Source organism: Heloderma suspectum, chromosome 11 (genome assembly GCF_057233095.1).
Source record: "Heloderma suspectum isolate Gila_16-S chromosome 11, 16-S_ref, whole genome shotgun sequence".
NCBI classification, from domain to species: Eukaryota; Metazoa; Chordata; class Lepidosauria; order Squamata; family Helodermatidae; genus Heloderma; species Heloderma suspectum.
Window position 1 is genome coordinate 1,953,453 of NC_139468.1, and position 20,920 is coordinate 1,974,372.

A 20,920-nucleotide genomic window follows, 5' to 3' on the forward strand; every position below is an offset into this window, starting at 1 on the left:
CTACAAGTTATGATGGTAGCCACCATCTTGGAAAACTTTAAAAGGGGATTAGATTCATAGTGGATAAGACTACCAATGGCTGCTACTCATGATGGCTATATATTACCTCTAGTATCAGAGGCATTCTGCTTCTCAATACCAGTTGCTGAGGAACATGAGTGGGAGGGTGCTATTGCACCCATGTCCTGTTTGTGGGCTTCTGGTAGGCATCTGCTTGGCCATTGTGTGAACAGGACGCTGGACTAGGCAGGCCTTTGGTCTGATCCAGCAGGGCTCTTCTGTTGTTGATCCCTGAGATTTACAATTCTGCCGTGAGCCTCTTCAGAAGGCAACCAACTAACTTACCCAGCCCGCTACAATCCTACACTTGTTTTTTTGTTCTTATTTTAGACTGAAATCTAGGAAAGTATTTCAGGAGATCTATATGCGTAGCAAGGATTCTCATTTGGATTTGCATGTGCAGAGGTTTTCAACATGGGAACTCTTTCAGCCAATTATAGGAACATGCCAGACAGGTAGAGGAGGATGCTGGTGCAGGCCCCCACAAGCAAAAATGGGAACGCTGGTTTGAATTCATTATGATCTCAGATATAACTTGTGGTATTTCTGCAAAAAGCTATATGAGAACATAATTTAATACTTTATTGGTGCACATTCTTTGTAAATATTCCATGGACATATTGTGGGAATCTTTTAGCTTTGGTGTGCCTGCTACAGCGCTTCTGGATGGGTATGAGCTTGATATGATCAGTGTGCTTCTTAAAGGACTTGTCTTGACTTATGAACTTGCATGGAATGTCCCTGTTGATAACAGTAAATCTTACTTTTAATAATGTTAATCGTTCTAATTGCCTTGAGCCTGATGTGTTTCTGTATCTGAAACCTCTAGAGCAGAGTTGGGCAACTTGTGGCCCACCAGATGTTTTACTCTATAGCTCCCATTATTCGGGGCTGATGGGATTTGTAAGTCAAAATAGCTGGAGGGCTGCTTTAGAGAGGTTCAGCCAAATTGGATTCTTTGTATAAAGTATACTAGTGCAGGGGGCCATCATCATGATGGGCAAGGCATGTAGAAAAGAAAGGCTTATGCTGCTTGTACCAAGTGTGCCAAACAGGTGGGAAAGGTTCATGTGACTGCTTAATTCACAGGAAAAGGGGGCGGAGGACACCATGGAGAAGGAGTTCCCATGCCCTTGTATGTGTATCTCTGTGTTAGAAATGGACAGAGTGAAAAGTGGACGTGGCCCGCCTGGCACCAACATAGTTAGCTTTTTGGTTCCAGGTTAAGGCCTTTCTCTTCTCCCAGGCATTTGGTAGCATATGGTAAGTGTTTAATCGATCCTGGAATGTCTTTTGGTTATGGTTGTTTGCTTTTGAGATTGTTTGTTTGAAGTTGTTTTAGATATATGTTTCTTTTGTGTATACTGTCTGTTCATGTGTTTTTTATATAAATGGTTTTTAATCTCTGTATATTGTATTCTTAATGTTTTTCATCTTTGTAAACTACCCAGAGAGCTCCGGGTATTGGGCGGTATAGAAATTAAATAAATAAAGTAAGTAAGTAAGTGCAGGTGGCTAGTGCCACGTGTTAGTCTTTGTCAAAGGAGTCTTAGCTGCTAAGACTATGGTGGCATTTGCTGAAGTGGAATTCAGGTAGGTAGATTGTTTCACAGCCAGATTAGACTGTTCTGAATAGGAAGTCAAAAGATAGAATGTTTTAGTTTGCCTTGGATTAAGGGGAACCAGCTTTGCTCAGGGTAGTTATGGGTTCAGGCCAGTAAAGCAGCCTCATATATAAACCCACAAAAGTAGCTAGCCTGCATTTTGAAAGAAAAGCCTGAACTGCATTGCTATGCTGGTTGCTGGCCATAGAGCATGAAAGTACAGAATACTAGCCTCTTAGGAGGCCAATGTAAACATTTCCTTATGCCAGTTGGCTAGCAGAGTTGGAACTGAGAGACTGTCCCACCTCATTCCAGTCTTTGTGGAATTCCTGGTTGCCTGTGGCTACCAAGTTGTTAAAGGTTCAGTAATCACTTTGGCACATCTGAACTAGTTCAGTTGTTGTTTGCAGAGGGAATATTTAAGTATTATTCATGTTGCAATGCAGATTTGCGAAGTAGGGCAATGTGTGTAGTTGTGTAGGCTTGAAGCCAATGAACCGTATTATCTGGGAGCTCAAAGGCCTAGCCACAGCAGTCTGTAAAGGAAGTTTCATGAATGTATGTGAAGGTGTTCTCCTTCAGAGTTTGAGAGATGGAAATTTCAGGTTCTCCTCTGTCAAAGTAATTGTTCTTTGTAATTTACTGTTGTGCAAATACTTGTTTTAAAACCTGCCTGGAATATTGCATACTTTAGTCAAAGCTGTTTATCATTTGGTGTAGGACTTCTTATTTACAAGAAAGAAAATGCTGAGTCCGGTTAACGTGAACAGCATGATTCATAATGCGAACAATATGATTCATACTGTTTCACACAATTTTGCATGCTAAGTATTTTATTTGCTTGGTCTCTGACAGCTGTTGGGAGCAAATTGCTTGAGCAGAAAATTGTTAACATTTCTTTTGCTTTTTAACAATAATGTCACCGTTTTCCAAGCAAGTGATAGTGAAACATGCGTTACTCTTATTAACCTCACAGGAAACTTCAATTCAGTGTTACAAGGTGGATAAATTATTAAGGTAGTGTCTCACGCATGCCCTGCAGTCTTAAGCAGCAATTTGTAAACAAGATTTACTTCAATATTGAAACGGCAAAAATAATTGCATACCTGTGAGACATCAAAAGCCAGTACTTTTTCATTGCATGCTATCAAGTGTATAAACATTAATTTTTAAAAGTTTTTTATTTTCATCCAAAGTATGTAAACAATGTGTGTAATTTCTGTTTCTGTTAAAATGTGAACTGCTTTAAGTATCAAACATCTGGATGAATAAGCTTTTATATACATACAATCATAGAATAGTAGGGTTGGAAGGGGCCTACAAGGCCATCGAGTCCAACCCCCTGCTCAATGCAGGAATCCAAGTCAGAGTATCCCTGACAAATGGCTGTCCAGCCTCGTCTTGAAGGCCTCCAGTGTGGGAGAGCCCACCGCCTCCCCAGGTAATTGGTTCCATTGTCGTATTGCTCTTACACTCAGGAAGTTTTTCCTGATGTTCAGCCGGAATCTGGCTTCCTGTAACTTGAGCCCATTATTCCGTGTCCTGCACTCTGGGATGATCAAGAAGAGATCCTGGCCTTCTTCTTTGTGACAACCTTTCAAATACTTGAAGAGTGCTATCATATCTCCCCTCAGTCTTCTCTTCTCAAGGCTAAACATGCCCAGTTCTTTCAGTCTCTCTTCATAGGGCTTTGTTTCCAGTCCCCTGATCATCTTTGTTGCCCTCCTCTGAACCCTCTCCAGTTTGTCTGCATCCTTCTTCAAATGTGGTGCCCAGAACTGGACACAGTACTCCAGATGAGGCCTAACCAGTGCTGAGTAGAGGGGACCTAGTACTTCCCGGGATTTGGAAGCGATGCTTCTATGAATGCAGCCCAAAATAGCATTTGAACATGTTATATTCCCTTAATATTTTTTACAATCTCTAGCTACTAGATTCTTAACATGTCTGAAGTGAGCATACATTTTTAATTTTTAATTTTATTTTATAGGGAAGACGTCAGAAAGAAGTCCATTTCCATTGTTTGGTCGAGATCCAGGACTCTCGGGCTGTCAGGTAAATGTCGCAGTACCTAGCAGAACTAACCTCAGCGCTCTTAGTGTTTTTAGACACGCAGAAGTGATGCCACTGGCTTGAGACAGAACAGGATCTGAGCATGCACATTTGCAGATGGTTTACTGTTCTGTAAACCTACATTCTCCATTTTATCAAGCCCCTATGATACTCCATGTGCAGGTCTGATCCAGTCATAATGATCCTTATTTTCTAACCATGGTAAAGAAATTGGGTGTTTGCTGTAAGTTTGCATATTCCCTCCCTATGCTTTAACCAGGGTGTAATGTGACATCTGTACTAGAGCTAACAACATTGATTCCCTTGTGTATTTAGAAACAGATTGTCTCCTGAATAGCATTTCAAACCCTACCTTTAAATCTAGTTTTGAGGACAATCCTTACTAGCATTAGCCATGTGGGACAGAAGGGACCTTTGCCAGAGGTGTGGCATGCACACAGCAGATTTATGCACTGTGTTTCTAATAGGCCTAACATAGAGATAGGCGGAAGCGGAGATTGAGGACAGTAACATTGGTTTTATAACATTTGCTACCAGCTTCCCCTGCAAGCCTCAAGGAAGCACAGAACGGGACATCGGGTTTCCCAGCTTTTAGTTATAAAAAAGAAATGGAACGAAGTAGTACTCACAACAGTGATGGGGAGACTGAATGGAGGCTTTGCTGTTAGTAGAGTCTCCGTGGCCATCATAATTTGGTTTTAAAATAGAATTTAGAGTAGAGAGCCTTAAAACGGGCCTTCTCCTAAAAAGGTTTTAAGAGGTGGTTAAAAATGGTTTCACTTGGCTCAAGATTTCCAGTGCTCTAGATTCCCTGTTTGACCACTACCATTGGACTCAAAATTGGCAACTCTTACATCAGTCTCAGTCTCTTGCAAGGCGTCAAAAATGGAAGTTGGACACTCACAGGTTGTGCTGTGTTATATATGACTTTGGACACAACGGGGATTTACAAGCTAAATAGATCTCTCTAGGCAAACAAGGCAATGAAGTGGTTTAAGAAAAGAGCGCTGGAAACATGGCATCCAAGTGGAGTGAGAGTATCATGCTAGGAAAGGATCATGAGGAATAAGCAAATCCTCAGTTAACCTTAGAGCTAAGCTAAAACTCACAAACATGAGGAATACCCAAGGATAAAGAAATAGTTGGTGCCAAAACTTAAGGGCAATTATTGGTTTCAGAACAAAGATTACAAAGAACTTGATTAGTCTGAGGTTGGACTCTGGATGGAATGATCAAGGAAACAAATGTCGGCTCTAGGGACTGAAAAGGAAACTTGGTGGTGGGGGTTGTTTTTTTATTTAAAAAATTTCTTGGCCGCCTTTCAGGGCAGAAGCCTTCCCAAGGCTGCTCACAGCAATAAAATACATAAAAACAGTTAACATTCCTTGCTCTAAAGCAAACCCAAATAATTTTAGATAGATCAACCTACTTAATGTTTCTCAAAATTGTATACTAAATATCTCTTAGGCAAATTAAGAGTCATGGGCAGTTGAAAATTTGATTTTAACGGAAGAATGGGTGGGGTTTGCAAATGGGAAATCCATAGTACATCAGTGTTTTGTTTGTCATCATTTAATGAGCCAGAATTCAAGAGGCAGCTCTTAAAGTGCTCTTTAGATGGCACAGGCCACCTCTAAAATTATACCATATTGATAACTCCATTTCACCTCTTTGCTGAAGAGGTTGCAATACAATAGGTTCTTCTATGCATATGTGGTGGGCATGTACGCTGTTAAAGAATTTTTGGGTTAGCTGTCTTTGGGAACATTTCTGACATTACAGGGCAACTGCTGTTCCCTACTCCAGCCCATGCTGTTTTGTGCCTTACCGACCACCTAAACGTTCCTATAATCCAAAAGGAATTGGTCACTCTGTTAGTTGCAGCGTGTATGGAAATTGCAAATCAGTTGGAAACTGCTAACAATCTTTCCATACAAAAGTGGATGCCGAGAGTCTGTGTAATTGCCTTGTCATAGAAATTAATGCAACACAGCAAAGTTGTGCGTGGTTTGTCTAGTATAGACAAGTTCGATGCGGTATGGTTTCCTTTCATCACACATATTAATCAATCCTTACCATTTTTCTCTTCGACTTACCCATGTTTTCCTGTGGTGGTGTAAGACAACTTGATACAGATGGTTAAAAGAGAGCTTCAGCTATTGGGCAGCCCAGAAATGAAATTAATTAATTAATTAAAGATTGTGTTTTTATTTTTAATACTATGGATTGGACCTATTTAGTACTTTAGACAAGGTACTTTTGTTCTTGTTGCATTGAGACTGCGTAATGTTCTACTTCAGTTTTGGATTGTAGTTTGTCTTTTAGTTTGTTAATATTTTTTTTAATTATTTAATACAGAAATATTCTCAGCATGACAGAAAAGAGTTATTTGTTACTTTTGTGGATTTTAGTTCAGCCTTCAACCTTGTAGATAGATTGTTTAAGGCATAAGTTATCTGCCGCAAACATTGATAGAAGGCTGCTACTTTTAATCCAAATGCTCCACTTCAACACTACTCCTAGAGTTAGATTTAGGGTGAATGGATGTTATCAGAAAGCATACCAACTGATAAAGGAGTCCTCCTGGGATGTCTATTGGCTCCCTTCCTCTTTCATTTTTATATCAACAGCATTGTACAAGAACTGAATGATTTGGAATGCTTCCCAGTTTCTATCCGGGATGTTAAGCTCTCAGTTCTTCTACATGTGGATGATATCGCAATGATCTCCACTACATTAATTGGAATGTGAAGCTTGAGAAAGCTGAGTAAGTTCTGCACAACAGAGCATTTGTCTATTAACTACACTAAGACTGAAATTGTAGTCTTTGGGAAGAAGTGAAAAACTCATATATGGAAGCTTGACAATAAATCTATTGACTAATTGCACAACGTTAGATATTTGGGCCTTAGCTTCAATGCCCAATTTTCTTGGAGACGACATCTAGATGTAACTAAGCTGAAATCATCTCAGTCTACTCAATCCCTGCTTCAGTTTTTTAGTTCAGAAGGGGGAAGTTTCATCACCCCTGCAGTTGAGGTATTCCAGGAGAAGGTAGTTCTACAACTGACATATGAGGCAGAGGTATGGGGATATAGGAATGCCTCTATTTTTTAGGTGATCCAGAATTCTTTTATGAGATCCCTCTTAACTGCCCCCCAGGGTACACCTGATGTCACTTCTAAGGGCAGTAGGACTGACTTCTGTTAAAATGTCTATCCATGTTGCATTTGCTTTATATTGGTTCAAATTGGATTATACAAGTGACTCCCACCTTCCAAAAAATGCTTTCAGGAGCAACTTCAGACCTTATCCCCAAAGTCTTGGGTAAACTTGACCAGATGTATATTGCATGCTTATGGGATTGATATGGAGTCTTTCCTTCCTTTGCTTATGATAGAGTCAAGCAGATGCTTAGAGAAAAAAATTATCTCTATTCTAAGTGATTGGATCTGGTTACAATCTCACAGATGTCTTATTCCTGCTGGTACCCATTATATAAGCATCTTTGGTCTGGAGAGCTACTTTAGAACTCTAACTGTGCCTCCCCCTCCCCGTTGAAAATCTGCCTTTCTGGAAGGAAGATTTGATTATACTCTAGTCCATCAAAGATTCTGTATTTGTGGGTCTAGGGAGGTTGAGGATGTTTCCCACTACTTACTAAGATGTCCCCTCTATGACCATCCCAGGAATAAATTCCTTGCTATCGTTCTCTGGTGCCTGTCAAACAGGCCCCTCTTAGATCAGATAAATACTCTTCTTTCTGGCACTGATGTTTTTACCACTGTCCTGGTAGCAAAATTTGCCTTGGAGGCAAGGAAAATACATGCCAAATCCCAAACGGCCTAGGGGGAATGATTCTGTTGGATATGTGTGTGTATGTATATACAAATATGCAACTGTACTGTACTGTTTTTCTTTTTATGTATATTGTGGTGGCCTGTGGCTTCAGGCAATAAAATTACTTTGCACATAAGTAGAAGAACTCTGGTTATCAAGAACAAAGCCATCTTCCTTCCAAGATCCTCCAAGCATCCCAGGAAACCCTGCAATCCATGATGCCTTGTTTTCTGGTGTGGGGGTGTTTACAGATCCTTACTGTGATTTGTGAGGAGACAGCATCTGATTGAGTGGTCCTAGAAGTGGAGGGGGAGGTGTAAATGGTAGAATTTTGATACCTATCTAGAGACTGGTTCCTACCTACATCAAGATCAAAGAACTCTTGTCAATTACATGCATATGATTGTCATATTTTGAGATTTAGAATATATGTCAGCCCAAGAAGTGTTCTGTCCATTTCATACTTGCCAATTCAGTCTGATATGTGGAGTTGCATGTGTTTTATAATGCAAGAATAGCTCTGAGAATGTGTCTGGGCAGGCACTTGAGTATGCTGCATTAATTCTGCCTTGTGCTGGATACCAGTCCTTAAAGCAGCATTCCTTAACAGAAGGTCACTAGAGAAGTGCATGTGTTAACCTTTTAAAGTTGTTTTTTATTGCAGGGTTTTCAAAGGGGTTTTGATTCCTTCAGTTCTAAAGACCTGTTTAGGAGGCAGCACTGATGACAAAGCTCTTCAGACTTCCTTTGTAATCAACTATATTCTGTCCATTTGGTTCTGAATGGATTGTTCTAAAGTTTGTCAGTCTGATGCTCTTTGTCCTTTGAAATATTGCTAAAAATTAAAAGTAGATGTTATAAAACCTTGATGATAAGACAGTGTTGTAAAAACTGTTCGGAGCTGTAGTGTGAAGTATGCACTTAACTAAATATGAAGATCTGTATCTTTCTTTAGAGTATTTAAAATATTATCTGCCTTAGAGCTGTATGAATCTCACTATGTTTAAATCTGTTAATTATCTCTTCAGGCACTTGCTATATGAGGTAAAGGTATTGGTCAAAGCAAAATTGTATGGCTGAGCTGTACATACATGAAAAATGAGGTTTATAAAAGAGAGGCAGGCACACTATTAACTCTAGCACAGATTCTCTGTTCTGTCTGAGGCTACTGTTTAACAAGTAGACTTTTTTTCTCATATATACATTTCTAAACTGTTTTCTTATACTTCCTGTTCATTTTTCTCTTCATAAAACAATAAAATCAAAAGCAGCATAAAATATAACTAGAAACAAAACTCACAGCAGCCCCAACATTAAAAACAGATTTTAAAACTGAGAGGCCCAGGCTACTTGAATTATTTTAAAGGCCTGTTTGAACCAAAGGTCTTCACGTGGTGCCAGAAAGACCACAGGGATGGTGCCAGGTGGCCATTTCTGAGGCAGCTGTTCCATAATTGGGGTGCCAGTACTGAAAAGGCCTTCTACCTGTCTCATTTCATAGAATCATAGAATAGTAGGATTGGAAGGGGCCTACAAAGCCATTGAGTCCAACCCCCTGCTCAATGCAGGAATCTAAGTCAGAGCATCCCTGACAGATGGCTGTCCAGCCTCGTCTTGAATGCCTCCGGTGTGGGAGAGCCCACTACCTCCCTAGGTAATTGGTTCCATTGTCATATTGCTCTAACAGTCAGGAAGTTTTTCCTGATGTTCAGCCGGAATCTGACTTCCTGTAACTTGAGCCCATGATTTTTTATTTATTTTATTTATTTATTAAATTTATTAATTGCCCATCTGGCTGGTCACCCAGCCACTCTGGGCGATGTACAGCATATAATAAAACAGTTGAAAACAATAAAATTCTACAATAAAAACGTTTTCTAAAATACCCTAACCCACCCCAAATACCTGCCTCAACAACCACGTTTTTAATGCATGGCGGAAGCTCATTAAAGAGGGGGCATGGCAGAGTTCCCTAGAAAAAGAGTTCCACAGAGTGGTGGCCACCACAGAGAAGGCCCTCTCCCTCGTCCTCACCAGCCTAGCTGTCCTGGCTGATGGGACAGAGAGAAGGCCATCCGAGGCTGATCTTAAGCGGCCTGTCTGGTGTTGCTGGAGGCACTCCTTAAGATAGGCTGGGCCAGAACCATATAGGGTTTTAAAAGTCAAAACCAACACCTTGAATTTGGCCCGGAAAACAACTGGTAACCAGTGCAACTCCTTCAGCACTGGAGTGATGTGATCTCACCGGCGGCTGCCTTTAATCAGGCGAGCTGCCGCGTTCTGTACCAGCTGCAGCTTTCGAACCGTCTTCAAGGGTAACCCCAGGTAGAGCGCATTACAGTAGTCTAAACGAGAGGAGACCAGGGCATGTACTACCGATAGGAGCAGATGGTCGGGAAGGAAGGGGCACAGCCGCCGTATCAGATGGAGTTTGTACAGCGCTGTCCAGCTCACAGCTGACACCTGAGCCTCCATGGACAGCTGGGAGTCCAAAATGACCTCCAGGCTGCGGACCTGGTCTTTCAAGGGTAGCCGTACCCCATTCAGCACCAGTTCAACATCTCCCAGCCTCCTCTTGTCTCCCACCAAAAGTAGCTTGGTCTTGTCAGGGTTCAGCTTCAGCTTATTCCTCCCCATCCAGCCACTCACCGTCTCCAGACATTTGGACAGAGATTCTACGGCCAGCCTTGGTGAAGATTTGAACGAAAGGTAGAGCTGCGTGTCATCCGCATATTGATGACACCGCACTCCAAACCTCCTGATGATAGCCCCCAGCGGCTTCACATAGATGTTAAGTAGCATCGGGGAGAGGATAGAACCCTGTGGCACACCACAAGTGAGTGGCCACAGGTCCAAAACCTCCTCTCCCAGTGCTACCCTCTGGTACCTGCTGGAGAGGAAGGACCGGAACCACCGCAATACAGTGTCTCCAATGCCCAACCTGTCCAGGCGGTCCAGGGGGATACCGTGGTCAACGGTATCAAAAGCCGCTGAGAGGTCGAGGAGAACAAGGAAGGAGCGTTCACCCCTATCCAGAGCCCTCCTCATATCATCCACCAAGGCAACCAAGGCCGTTTCTGTCCCATGCCCAAGCCTGAAGCCCGACTGAAATGGATCTAGATAATTGGTTTCTTCCAAGTGTGCCTTCAACTGCATCACCACCACCCCCCGCTCAATCACCATGCCCCAAAATGGCAGATTCGAAACTGTGCGAAAGTTGTTCAGAACTTGGGGATCCAAGGAGGGCTTCTTTAAGAGCGGTCTTATCACTGCCTCCTTGAGGGCTAATGGCATCACTCCCTCCTCAAGGGAGGCATTCACCACCGCCCTGATCCCCTCACCCAGTCTCTCTCTGCAGCCCATAATGAGCAAAGATGGGCAAGGATCAAGCAAGCAGGTGATCGGCCTTACAGATGAAAGCACCTTGTCCACTTCATCAGAAGGAAGAAGCTGGAACTGATCCCACAAAACCGGTTTGCCACAGGCCGCCTCCTGCTCACTAACTGTATCCACAGTGCACGGAATAACACTCCTAATCTGATCAATTTTATCTGCAAAGTGCCTTGCCAAGGCCTCACAGGAGGCCTTAGAATGCTCCAGTGGTTCAGGAGCCACAGGACCAACCAGGCTCCGGACCACTTGGAACACATTCTGTGTCCTGCACTCTGGGATGATCAAGAAGAGATCCTGGCCTTACTCTCTGGGACAACCTTTCAAGGACTTGAAGAGCACTATCATATCTCCCCTCAGTCTTCTCAAGGCTAAACATGCCCAGTTCTTTCAGTCTCTCTTCATAGGGCTTTGTTTCCAGTCCCCTGATCATCTTTGTTGCCCTCCTATAAACCCTCTCCAGCTTGTCTGCATCCTTCTTCAAGTGTGGTGCCCAGAACTGGACACAGTACTCCAGATGAGGCCTAACCAGTGCTGAGTAGAGGGGAACTAGTACTTCCCGGGATTTGGAAGCTATGCTTCTATTAATGCAGCCCAAAAGAGCATTGCCTTTTTTTGCAGCCACATCACATTGTTGGCTCATATTCAGCTCATGATTGACAACAGTTCCAAGATCCTTCTCGCTTGTAGTGTTGTTGAGCCACGTATCCCCCATCTTGTCACTGTGCATTGGGTTTCTTTTTCCTACGTGCAGAACAAGGCATTTATCCCTGTTAAATGTCATTCTGTTGTTTTCTGCCCAGCGCTCCAGTCTATCAAGATCACTTTGAATTTTGTTTCTGTCTTCCAGAGTATTAGCTATCCCGCCCAACGTTGTGTCATCTGCAAATTTGATCAGCATTCCCTGCACCACCTCCTCCAAGTCATTCATAAAAATGTTGAAGAGCACTGGGCCCAGGACTGAGCCCTGCGGTACCCCACTTGTTACCTCTCCCCAGTTTGAGAAGATAAGCACTCTTTGAGTCCAATTCTGTAGCCAACTGTGGATCCTCCGGATCGTTGTTTCATCTAGCCCACTTCGAGCTAGTTTGCTCATCAGGATATCATGGGGCACTTTGTCAAAAGCTTTGCTGAAGTTGAGGTATATGATGTCTACAGCATTCCCATGGTCCACAAGGGAGGTGACTTGATCCAAAAATGAGATCAGATTCATCTGGCAAGACTTATTCTTGACAAATCCATGTTGGCTTCGAGTAATCACGGCATTGTTGTCAAGGTGCTTCCAGATGGATTGCTTTATCATCTGCTCCAGAATTTTCCCAGGGATTGATGTCAGACTGACTGGCCTGTAGTTCCCAGGTTCCTCCTTTTTACCCTTTTTGAGGATAGGGACAACATTAGCCCTCCTCCAGTCATCTGGCACTTCACCCGTCCTCCATGATTTCTCAAAGACAATAGACAGCGGTTCTGAGAGTTCTTCTGCCAGTTCCTTTATGACTCTAGGATGCAGTTCATCTGGCCCTGGAGATTTGAACTCATTCAAAGTAATTAGGTGTTGTCATGGGCTCCTTGGCGGCCTCTTTCAGTCTAATCCAGTAGCCAAGTGCAGATACAGAGAAAGGGATTCTTTTCAAAGCTTTATTCCTCTTTTACAACTTAACTCTACTGTTAGCAACTAGCTATGAGCAGCAGAGTACCTATGCCCTAAGTTGGAACAGTTGGTCCCTGTTTGAAGGAGAATCACTGGCAGACCTTGAACTTATGGGCTAGGGAGAGTCACTCCCCTTTTCCCTTGGATCCTCTGGGCGCAATCGTTGTTTGCGCGCCAGCCGGGCACTACGCCTCCTTTCTGCACCCTTCATTTGGCGCTGCTCCCTGCGTCGGCATCGCGCATCCAGCAAGTCTGCTTCCTGCGCTGTCTCACTCCCGGGACTGCTATCTGTGCCAGAAATGCCGGTGGGAGGAATCTCTGTCAGCTGTTGGCCCTGGGAAGGATGAGCACGCTCCTCTCCCAGAAGCAGCTGCTCTACCTCAGAATCAGAACTACTCTGGGATTCTATGGGCTCAGTGTCCACCCTGACATGTGTTCCTTGACCATATGCCTATCGATCTCAGGCTGCAATCCTGCCCCTTCAGCCTGTACTTCCCCTTTGCCAGGGGGGTCATAGACCCTCTTTTGGGAGAAGACTGAGCCAAAGTAGGAATTGAGCACCTTTGCCTTTTCTTTGTCATCTGTTATCGTTTTGCCATCCTTATTTAATAGCTCAACAACCATTTATTTCCTCTGCCTTTTACTATGCACGTAGCTGAAGAAAGCCTTTTTGTTCTTTTAGCATCCCTCGCTAACCTCAGCTCGTTCTCAGCTTTAGCCTTCTTGACTCCATCCCTGCAATTCTGTGCTACCTCCTGTACTCTTCCTTTGTTACTTGGCCTTCTTTCCACTTCCTATATGTGTCCTTTTTGTTTTCAGGTCATCTCTAAGGTGTTCGTGAAGCCACATTTTTTTAAAAGCTCCCACCCATCTTGGACTCCTTTTCTTGTTAGAGTCGCTTGCCATGGTATCTTACTGAACATTGTTCTGAGTTTATTAAAATCAGCTTTCCTAAAATCCAGGGTATGCGTTTGATTACACTCAGCTTTTGCTTCCCTTAGAACCAAGAACTCAAGTACAACATGGTTGCTTTCCCCCAGAGTTCTTGTAACTGCTACTTTATCCACTAAATCATCTCTGTTGGTTAGGATCAAGTCAAGGATAGCCGATCCTCTAGTTCCTTCCTCTACTTTCTGTAGGAGGAAATTATCTGCCGCACAAGTCAGGAATTTCCTGGAGGGGCCATGTTTTGCAGAATGTGTCTCCCAACAAATATCGGGGAAATTGAAGTCCCCCATTACTACTACATCATGCTTCCTTAAAACATTGGCTATTTGCTTTTCAAAAGTTTCATCCTTGTCTTCTCCTTGATTGGGTGGCCGGTAGTAGACTCCGACCACCAGGTTCCTTTTATTCTTTGCTCCATTTATTTCAACCCAGATGCTCTCGATGGGGCTACCAAGCTCCTCCTCCTGTATTTCTGTGCAGAGATATGTATTTTTCACATACAGTGCAAACCCACCTCCCTTTCTGTTCCTCCTGTTCTTTTGGAACAAGTTATATCCTTCAATTGCTGTATTCCAGTCATGAGAGTCATCCCTCCATGTCTCAGTTATACCTATCAAATCATAATTTCTTCCTGTATTAAGAGTTCAAGTTAGTTCCGTTTGTTTCCCATACTCTGGGCATTAGTATATAGACATCGAAGACCATGTGCTTCATAGTCTGGCTTTCTTCCTACATGTGTCTGAAGACTATTATTGGGCGCTATTAGAGCTGTTCTCTCCATTGCAGTGCATGAGCCTTTGTCCATTGTTACCCCCAACTTTACATCTCCCTTCCCTGTAGGATTCAGTTTAAAGCCCTCCTGATGAGGTGGTGGGCTCTCCTACACTGGAGGGATTCAAAACGAGGCTGGACAGCCATCTGTCAGGGAAGCTCTGACTTGGATTCCTGCATTGAGCAGGGGGTTGGACTCGATGGCCTTGTAGGCCCCTTCCGTCCCTACTATTCTATGATTCTATGAAGTTCTTCATGCTGTGGCCAAACACATTCTTCCCATCCTTTGTGAGGTGCAACTCATCCCTTGCCAACAGCCCATCTTCCAGGACGTATAGGCCGTGGTCCCAGAATCCAAATCTCTCTCATTGGCACCGCCTTCGTAGCCAGTCATTCACCTGTAGTATTTTTCGTTCCCTTTCTATCCCTGTTCTAACTACTGGAAGGATGGATGAGAAAACTACCTGGGCCCCAAAGTTCTTGAGTTTCCTTCCCAAAGCTTCAAAGTCTGACATGATTTCTTCGTAGCTCCGCTTGGCGGTATCCTTTGTTCCCACATGGATGAGAAGAAAGGGGTACCTGTCAGTGGGCTTTATGAGTGCAGGCAACCTTTCAGTCATGTCTCTAATCCGTCCTCCCGGGAGACAACATACCTGGTGAGTCCACGGGTCTTCGCGACATACCTGGGTCTCAATCCCACGCAGCAAGGAGTCTCCCACTACTACCACTCTTCTCTTCTTCTTCTTGTAGGCCTGGGTTTCATCGCCTCTGTTTGACTGACCTTTAGCCTCTTGCTCACTCTCATGCAGGTTCCCCTGTGATTCTTCCTCTGCAGGCTGTCCTCCAGTCTCATCCGCAAGTACCTGGAATCGGTTCCACAGCTCCACTGTTGCAGAATGGCTTCTAGTTCTTCTTCTCCTGTCACCCTTTTCCAAGAAGTATCCTCTACTCCATTTTTCTTCACCTCAGCATTTCCCACTTCTGCCTCATCTTGCTGTTGTTGCAGAACTCAGAGTCAGAGAGACCACGGAGTGAAGGAAAAAGAGTTTTTCTTTATTTAACGCGCGGGCTTAAGGCTGGAATCACTTCCAAAGAGCCAAAAGCCCCGATTTACATCAGCACATTGTTTTTATAGATATTGTGACACATAGGAAATGGCTCCTCCTCTCCCTCCCGTGTGGGGTTGCAGTCCTCAACATTTTTTTTCCTAGCACCATTGTTTATAATACAAGAAATGGGTTATAGGGTAGCCATGATAAGCAGAGAACAGCAGAGAACATGATATACATATCACTATGACCTTAGCCTTTGTTGACAAGTTAAGAAATTCCTGTGTCTCGTCAGCTTACAAACATGTTTCAGAGATTAAGAGCTCAGCAAGAACATGAAGCATGAGACTGCATGAGGCTACTTAGTCGGACCCCCAATATGGCTGCTACACTGTTGCTCTTCAAGCTTCTGGTCTTCCCTTTGCTGCTTTAGTTCCCCCATTCTGTCCAAGAACTCTTCGTGTTCTCTTATTCCCCGGAGGGTCAACATTCGTCACTCCAGTCCACTTACTTTTTCTTCCAGCAGCATGATCAACTTGTACTTGTTGCAGGTGTAGGCCATGTTGTTCGCAGGCAAGAAAACAAACATTGCACATGCCTTGCAGGTCACCACCACTGGAGAGTCCTGTCCTTCCATTGCCTCTTTTCCCGTTTTGTGTCTAGCTTTGTGATTGTTCTAGACTAGCCTGCGCCTGCTCCTCTACTCAGTAGAGGTTAAAAGCAGAGTCCCACTGGTGTGGAAGTGTGTGTGACAAGACAAATAAATGAAAAAAGTTAGTTAAAAAAGAAAATAATGTTAGTGACCTCCCCCTTGACCTCCCCTGCCAAACTCCCCTGGCCAACTCCTGTTTGCTCCCCCTGTCCGCTCGCTCTGGTCACTCGCTCTCTGGGAGCTTGCTTGCTTCTGTAGTCCCTGGACCAGCTGGAGCAGCTTGCTCTGCTCAGCTGGGAGGCGGGAAACAGACTGAAGCTTCCCGCCCACTCATCTGCTGGGAGTACTCAGGCCACCTCCCACTCCCCCAATTCAATTGGAGCTCTCAGAAGCACCTGGTGAGTTCACAGCTACTCAGAAGGATAAAGGGCAGCCCCCTGGGCTTCCTGCAGCCCACTTACCTCTTAGCCTCTGTCTCCTTTGTCACTTCTACCACTGCAACTCCCCTGGCCAACTTCTCTTTGCTCCCCCTGTTTGCTCGCTCTGGTCGCTCTCTCTCTGGGAGCTTGCTTGCTTCTGTAGTCCCTGGACCAGCTGGAGCAGCTTGTTTTGCTCTGCTCAGCTGGGAGGTGGGAAACAGACAGGTGGGGGCACTCAGAGTAGGGCCTCTGAAAAAGATTTTAAGATCCAGGTAGGTACATATGATAAGGCAACCTAGTCCCAAACTCTTTCAAGTAACCTGGTCCCAAACTGTTTAGGGCTTTTAAAACCAGCACTTTGGAAAGGGCCCAGAAATGAATTAGGAGCCAATGCAGCTAGCAAAGCATAGGCGTAATCTGGTCAAACCATCCAGTGCCAGTAAGTAATCTTGCGGCCCTACTTTAGACCAACTACAGTTTCCAAGTGGGTTTTAAAGGTAGCCCCATGCGCAAGGCATGGCAATGGGAGGGCACTAGAGCATTGGTAATTTTTTAATCATTTTTTTATTGTGAATTTGAACAAAACAAACAAAATAATAAAACCAAAAAATATATAACAATATATTATAAAACCCTCAGTGTCAAGTTATTACAATATTCTTGAAAGAGAAAAAAGGGGAAAAATAGGTTACACATAAGCTTCAGTAAAAGCAGACCAAATATTCACATATAAGTCCATTTGCAAGTTACACCTATATACTACTCTTTCAAATGTTGCTAGTGTTGTTAAGTCTTCAATCTATTGCAGTTTTATCCTTCCAGTATTGTAGTATCAGTCTTTTAGCAACCAAAAGGGCATGAAAGATCCATTTATGCTGACTATGTGTTACGTTCCAAGAAGCAGGTAAGTGATTTAAAAGAACATTTACATCAGTAAATATTAAAGAGCTTTCCAATACAAAATTTATCCCTATAATAACTTCTTCCTGAAAGGAGGCAACCATTGGGCATTTCCAAAACATATGAATAAGAGAAGCATTGACTGCATTACACCTCCAACAATTAGCTTAATTTGACAAACCTGTATTAAAAAGACGTTATGGCGTCCAGTAGACCTGAAACAAACATTTTTGTGGGATAAGGCGTAACCGAAGATCCGTTGAGATGTCTGAAACAGACACCAAAACAGCAGTCCGTTGATTAAACAAAATAGGACATTCCAATTCCCTGTTCCTTTACTGCTGCAAACCATTTGTATCATATTTATTCATTGATAATAAATATTTATAAACATGAATTGTAGGTTCATATATCTGATCAACTTCAGTGAGTATTTCCAGCAGTGAAGGAGACTCCAAAGCAATAAAAGCAGCAAGACCAAATCTAGATACCAACAAATGTTTCAGTTGCAAGTACTGCCATTCTGCTGTAGCAGGCAAATCAAATTGATCTCACAAAGTTGAAAATAACAAGAACTCATCAACCACCACTAATTGATCCAGGGTAAAGATCATTTTATCTGTCCAGGTCCGCCATAAAAACATTTTCTTTCCAATTCTTAAATCTGGATTTCCCCATAAAGTCAGTTTAGCATGGGAAAATGGGTCAAACTGTAAATTTATTTGTTATATTTCTATACCGCCCCATAGCTGAAGAGCTTCGGGTGGTTTACAAAAGTCAAAACATTAAAATACAATATATAAAGTTTAAAAACCATTTACATAAAAACATATGGACAGTATATACAGCAACATATAACTAAAAACAACTTTGAACTAAAAACATTTTTTTTAAAAAAACAGTAATAAAACACAGCTTAAAACACTGCTAAAACAGTATACAAAAGTCAGCAGAATGTAATTGATGGGACATTATATGCCATACTTTAACTGCCAAGATTGTGGGAGGAGCTCTGTCTGCCTTAATATGCCAAGAACCCAATTCCATCCATTTAAAGAGAGGCTCCAGACAAGAAGATTCCAACACTGACCAAGGTGGAAAATCTAAGTGGAAAAGACCAAAATTTAGTACATGTCAGCAAATAGGCCCAATGGTACATAGCTAGATCCGGAAAACCGAACCCTCCTTCATCAATTGGAAGTTGCATCCTTTGCAAAGATATTCTTGGTAGAAAGGAATCCCAAAATAATTTATGAAACAGAGCATTAAGTTTTTGGAAAATTTGCCAGGTATAAGTATAGGATCCCATATATAACATAAATAATTCGAGGTATGGTATTCATCTTAAGTGTATTCACCTTACCTCATAAACTCAACTTTAAAGATGCCCATCTATCTATATCTCATGAAATATCATTAATCAACTTGTTTAAATTTAACCTAATCAGTTGAGATATATCTGTAGGGATAATTATTCCCAGATAAGTAATAAACCCTGGGCACCATCGAAATTGCCAATTGGCTAATACACTAGAGTATACCTTATCTCCAGTCAGCATTATTTCCGACTTTGACCAATTAATTGAATAACTGGCAATTCACCAAAGGTATTACTCAATTTCATCAAAGCTGGAACCAACAACTGGAGTTTCAAGATAAACAACAAAAGACGATCAACATAAAGGCAAATTTTAAATTATAAACCAAAATGGACAAATCCATGAATACTAATATTTTGTCTAATAGCACATTCCAGGGGTTCCAAACATAAGTTGAATATCAGTGGAGGAGTGGACAACCTTGTCTGGTGCCCCGACTTGCCACCATTACAGGCAAGTCCATTCAGCAGTAGCATCAAAAATTGTCTTGTCTAGACATGTAAAATGTCTGGAAATTTTGAGGACAAGGAAAGAAAACCTTTTTTCTGTTTTTTTCTTGGAAAAAATGGAAATTTGGGGGGAAATGGAAAAATAAGCAATACTTTTTTTTCTAGCACTCTTTACGGATTTAAAGTCACTTCGTTGCTTTAAGACAGCCTTCCCCAACCTGGCGACTTCCAGATATTTTGGACTTCAGCTCCCATCAGCCCCAGGCAGGATGACCAATGGTCAGGAATGCTGGGCACTGTAGCCCAAAAAATCCAGAGGGCGACAGGTTCGGGAGGCCTATTTTAAGAACATAAAGGAGCCTTTCTGTTCCTAAAGTTATTTTATGTTTAACTTTGCTCATAAAATCATCATATATTTTAGAACTTTAAAAAGTAAACTCAGTACATTTGTAATTTTCTGAATAGATTAGAACTACATTAAATGACTACATAAGAAACATGGGACTCTATAAAACAAAACCCAAACTGCCCAGAATGCACATTTGCTGTCAAGAATGGACAGTGATGACTCTACTCACATGTTGGGAAACTGAGCATAAATGTCTATAGTAAAATATACTTTGTTGTTGTTTGGTCGTTCAGTCGTGTCCGACTCTTCGTGACCCCATGGACCATAGCACGCCAGGCCTTCCTGTCCTGCGCTCTCTCCCGGAGCGTGCTCAAGTTCATATTCATTGCATTGGTGATGCTATCTAGCCATCTCATCCTCTGCCGTCCCCTTCTCCTTTTGCCTTCAGTCTTTCCCAGCATCAGGGTCTTTTTCAGAGAGTTTTCGCATTAGGTGGCCAAAATATTTGAGCTTCAGCTTCAGTCTCTGTCTTTCCAATGAGCACTCAGGGTTGATTTCCTTTAGGATGAACTGATTTGACCTCCTTGCAGTCCAGGGGACTCATAAGAGTCTTCTCCAGCACCACAGTTCGAAAGCATCAATTCTTCGGCACTCAGCCTTCCTTATAGTCCAGCTCTCACAGCCATACATTACTACTGGGAAAACCATAGCTTTGATTAGACGGACCTTTGTCGGCAAGGTGATGTCTCTGCTTCTTACTATGCTGTCTAGGTTTGCCATAGCTTTCCTCCCAAGGAGCAAGCGTCTTTTAATGTCATGGCTGCAGTCACCGTCTGCGGTGATCTTGGAGCCCAAGAAAATAAAATCTGTCACTGCTTCCATTTCTTCCCCTTCTATATGCCAGGAAGTGATGGGGCCAGATGCCATGATCTTAGTTTTTTTAATGTTGAGTTTCAAACTAGCTTTTGCACTCTCCCCTTTCACCCTCAACAAGAGGCTCTTGAGATCCTCTTCACTTTCTGCCATTAGGGTGGTATAGTCTGCATATCGGAGGTTGTTGATAATTCTGGCAATTTTAATTCCGACCTGTAATTCATCCAGCCCGGCGCTTCTCATGATGTACTCTGCTATAAGTTAAATAAGCAAGGCGACAATATGCAGCCTTGTCGTACTCCTTTCCATGTCTGGTTCTTACTGTTGCTTACTGTTCTTACATTGTTCCATGTCTGGTTCTTACTGTTGCTTCTTGACCCTTGTACAGGTTTCTCAGGAGACAGGTAAGGTGGTCTGGTACTCCCATCACTTTAAGAATTTGCCAGTTTGTTGTGATCCACACAATCAAAGGCTTTAGCTTAGTCAATGAAGCAGAAATAGACCTTTTTCTGG

At 42.7% G+C, this 20,920-nt stretch overlaps 1 protein-coding gene across 34 annotated transcripts in view; it reads left to right on the forward strand.

The window, feature by feature from the left end:
- The window catches only part of TCF12 (transcription factor 12), a 257,524-nt gene that overhangs the window by 112,145 nt on the left and 124,459 nt on the right, over positions 1-20,920 (forward strand). For all 34 annotated transcript variants that reach the window (XM_084816550.1, XM_084816563.1, XM_084816569.1 and 31 more), the window contains one exon: positions 3,655-3,719. In XM_084816550.1, the coding sequence (XP_084672676.1) occupies positions 3,655-3,719 (65 nt within the window). The remainder of the gene's footprint in view (positions 1-3,654; positions 3,720-20,920) is intronic.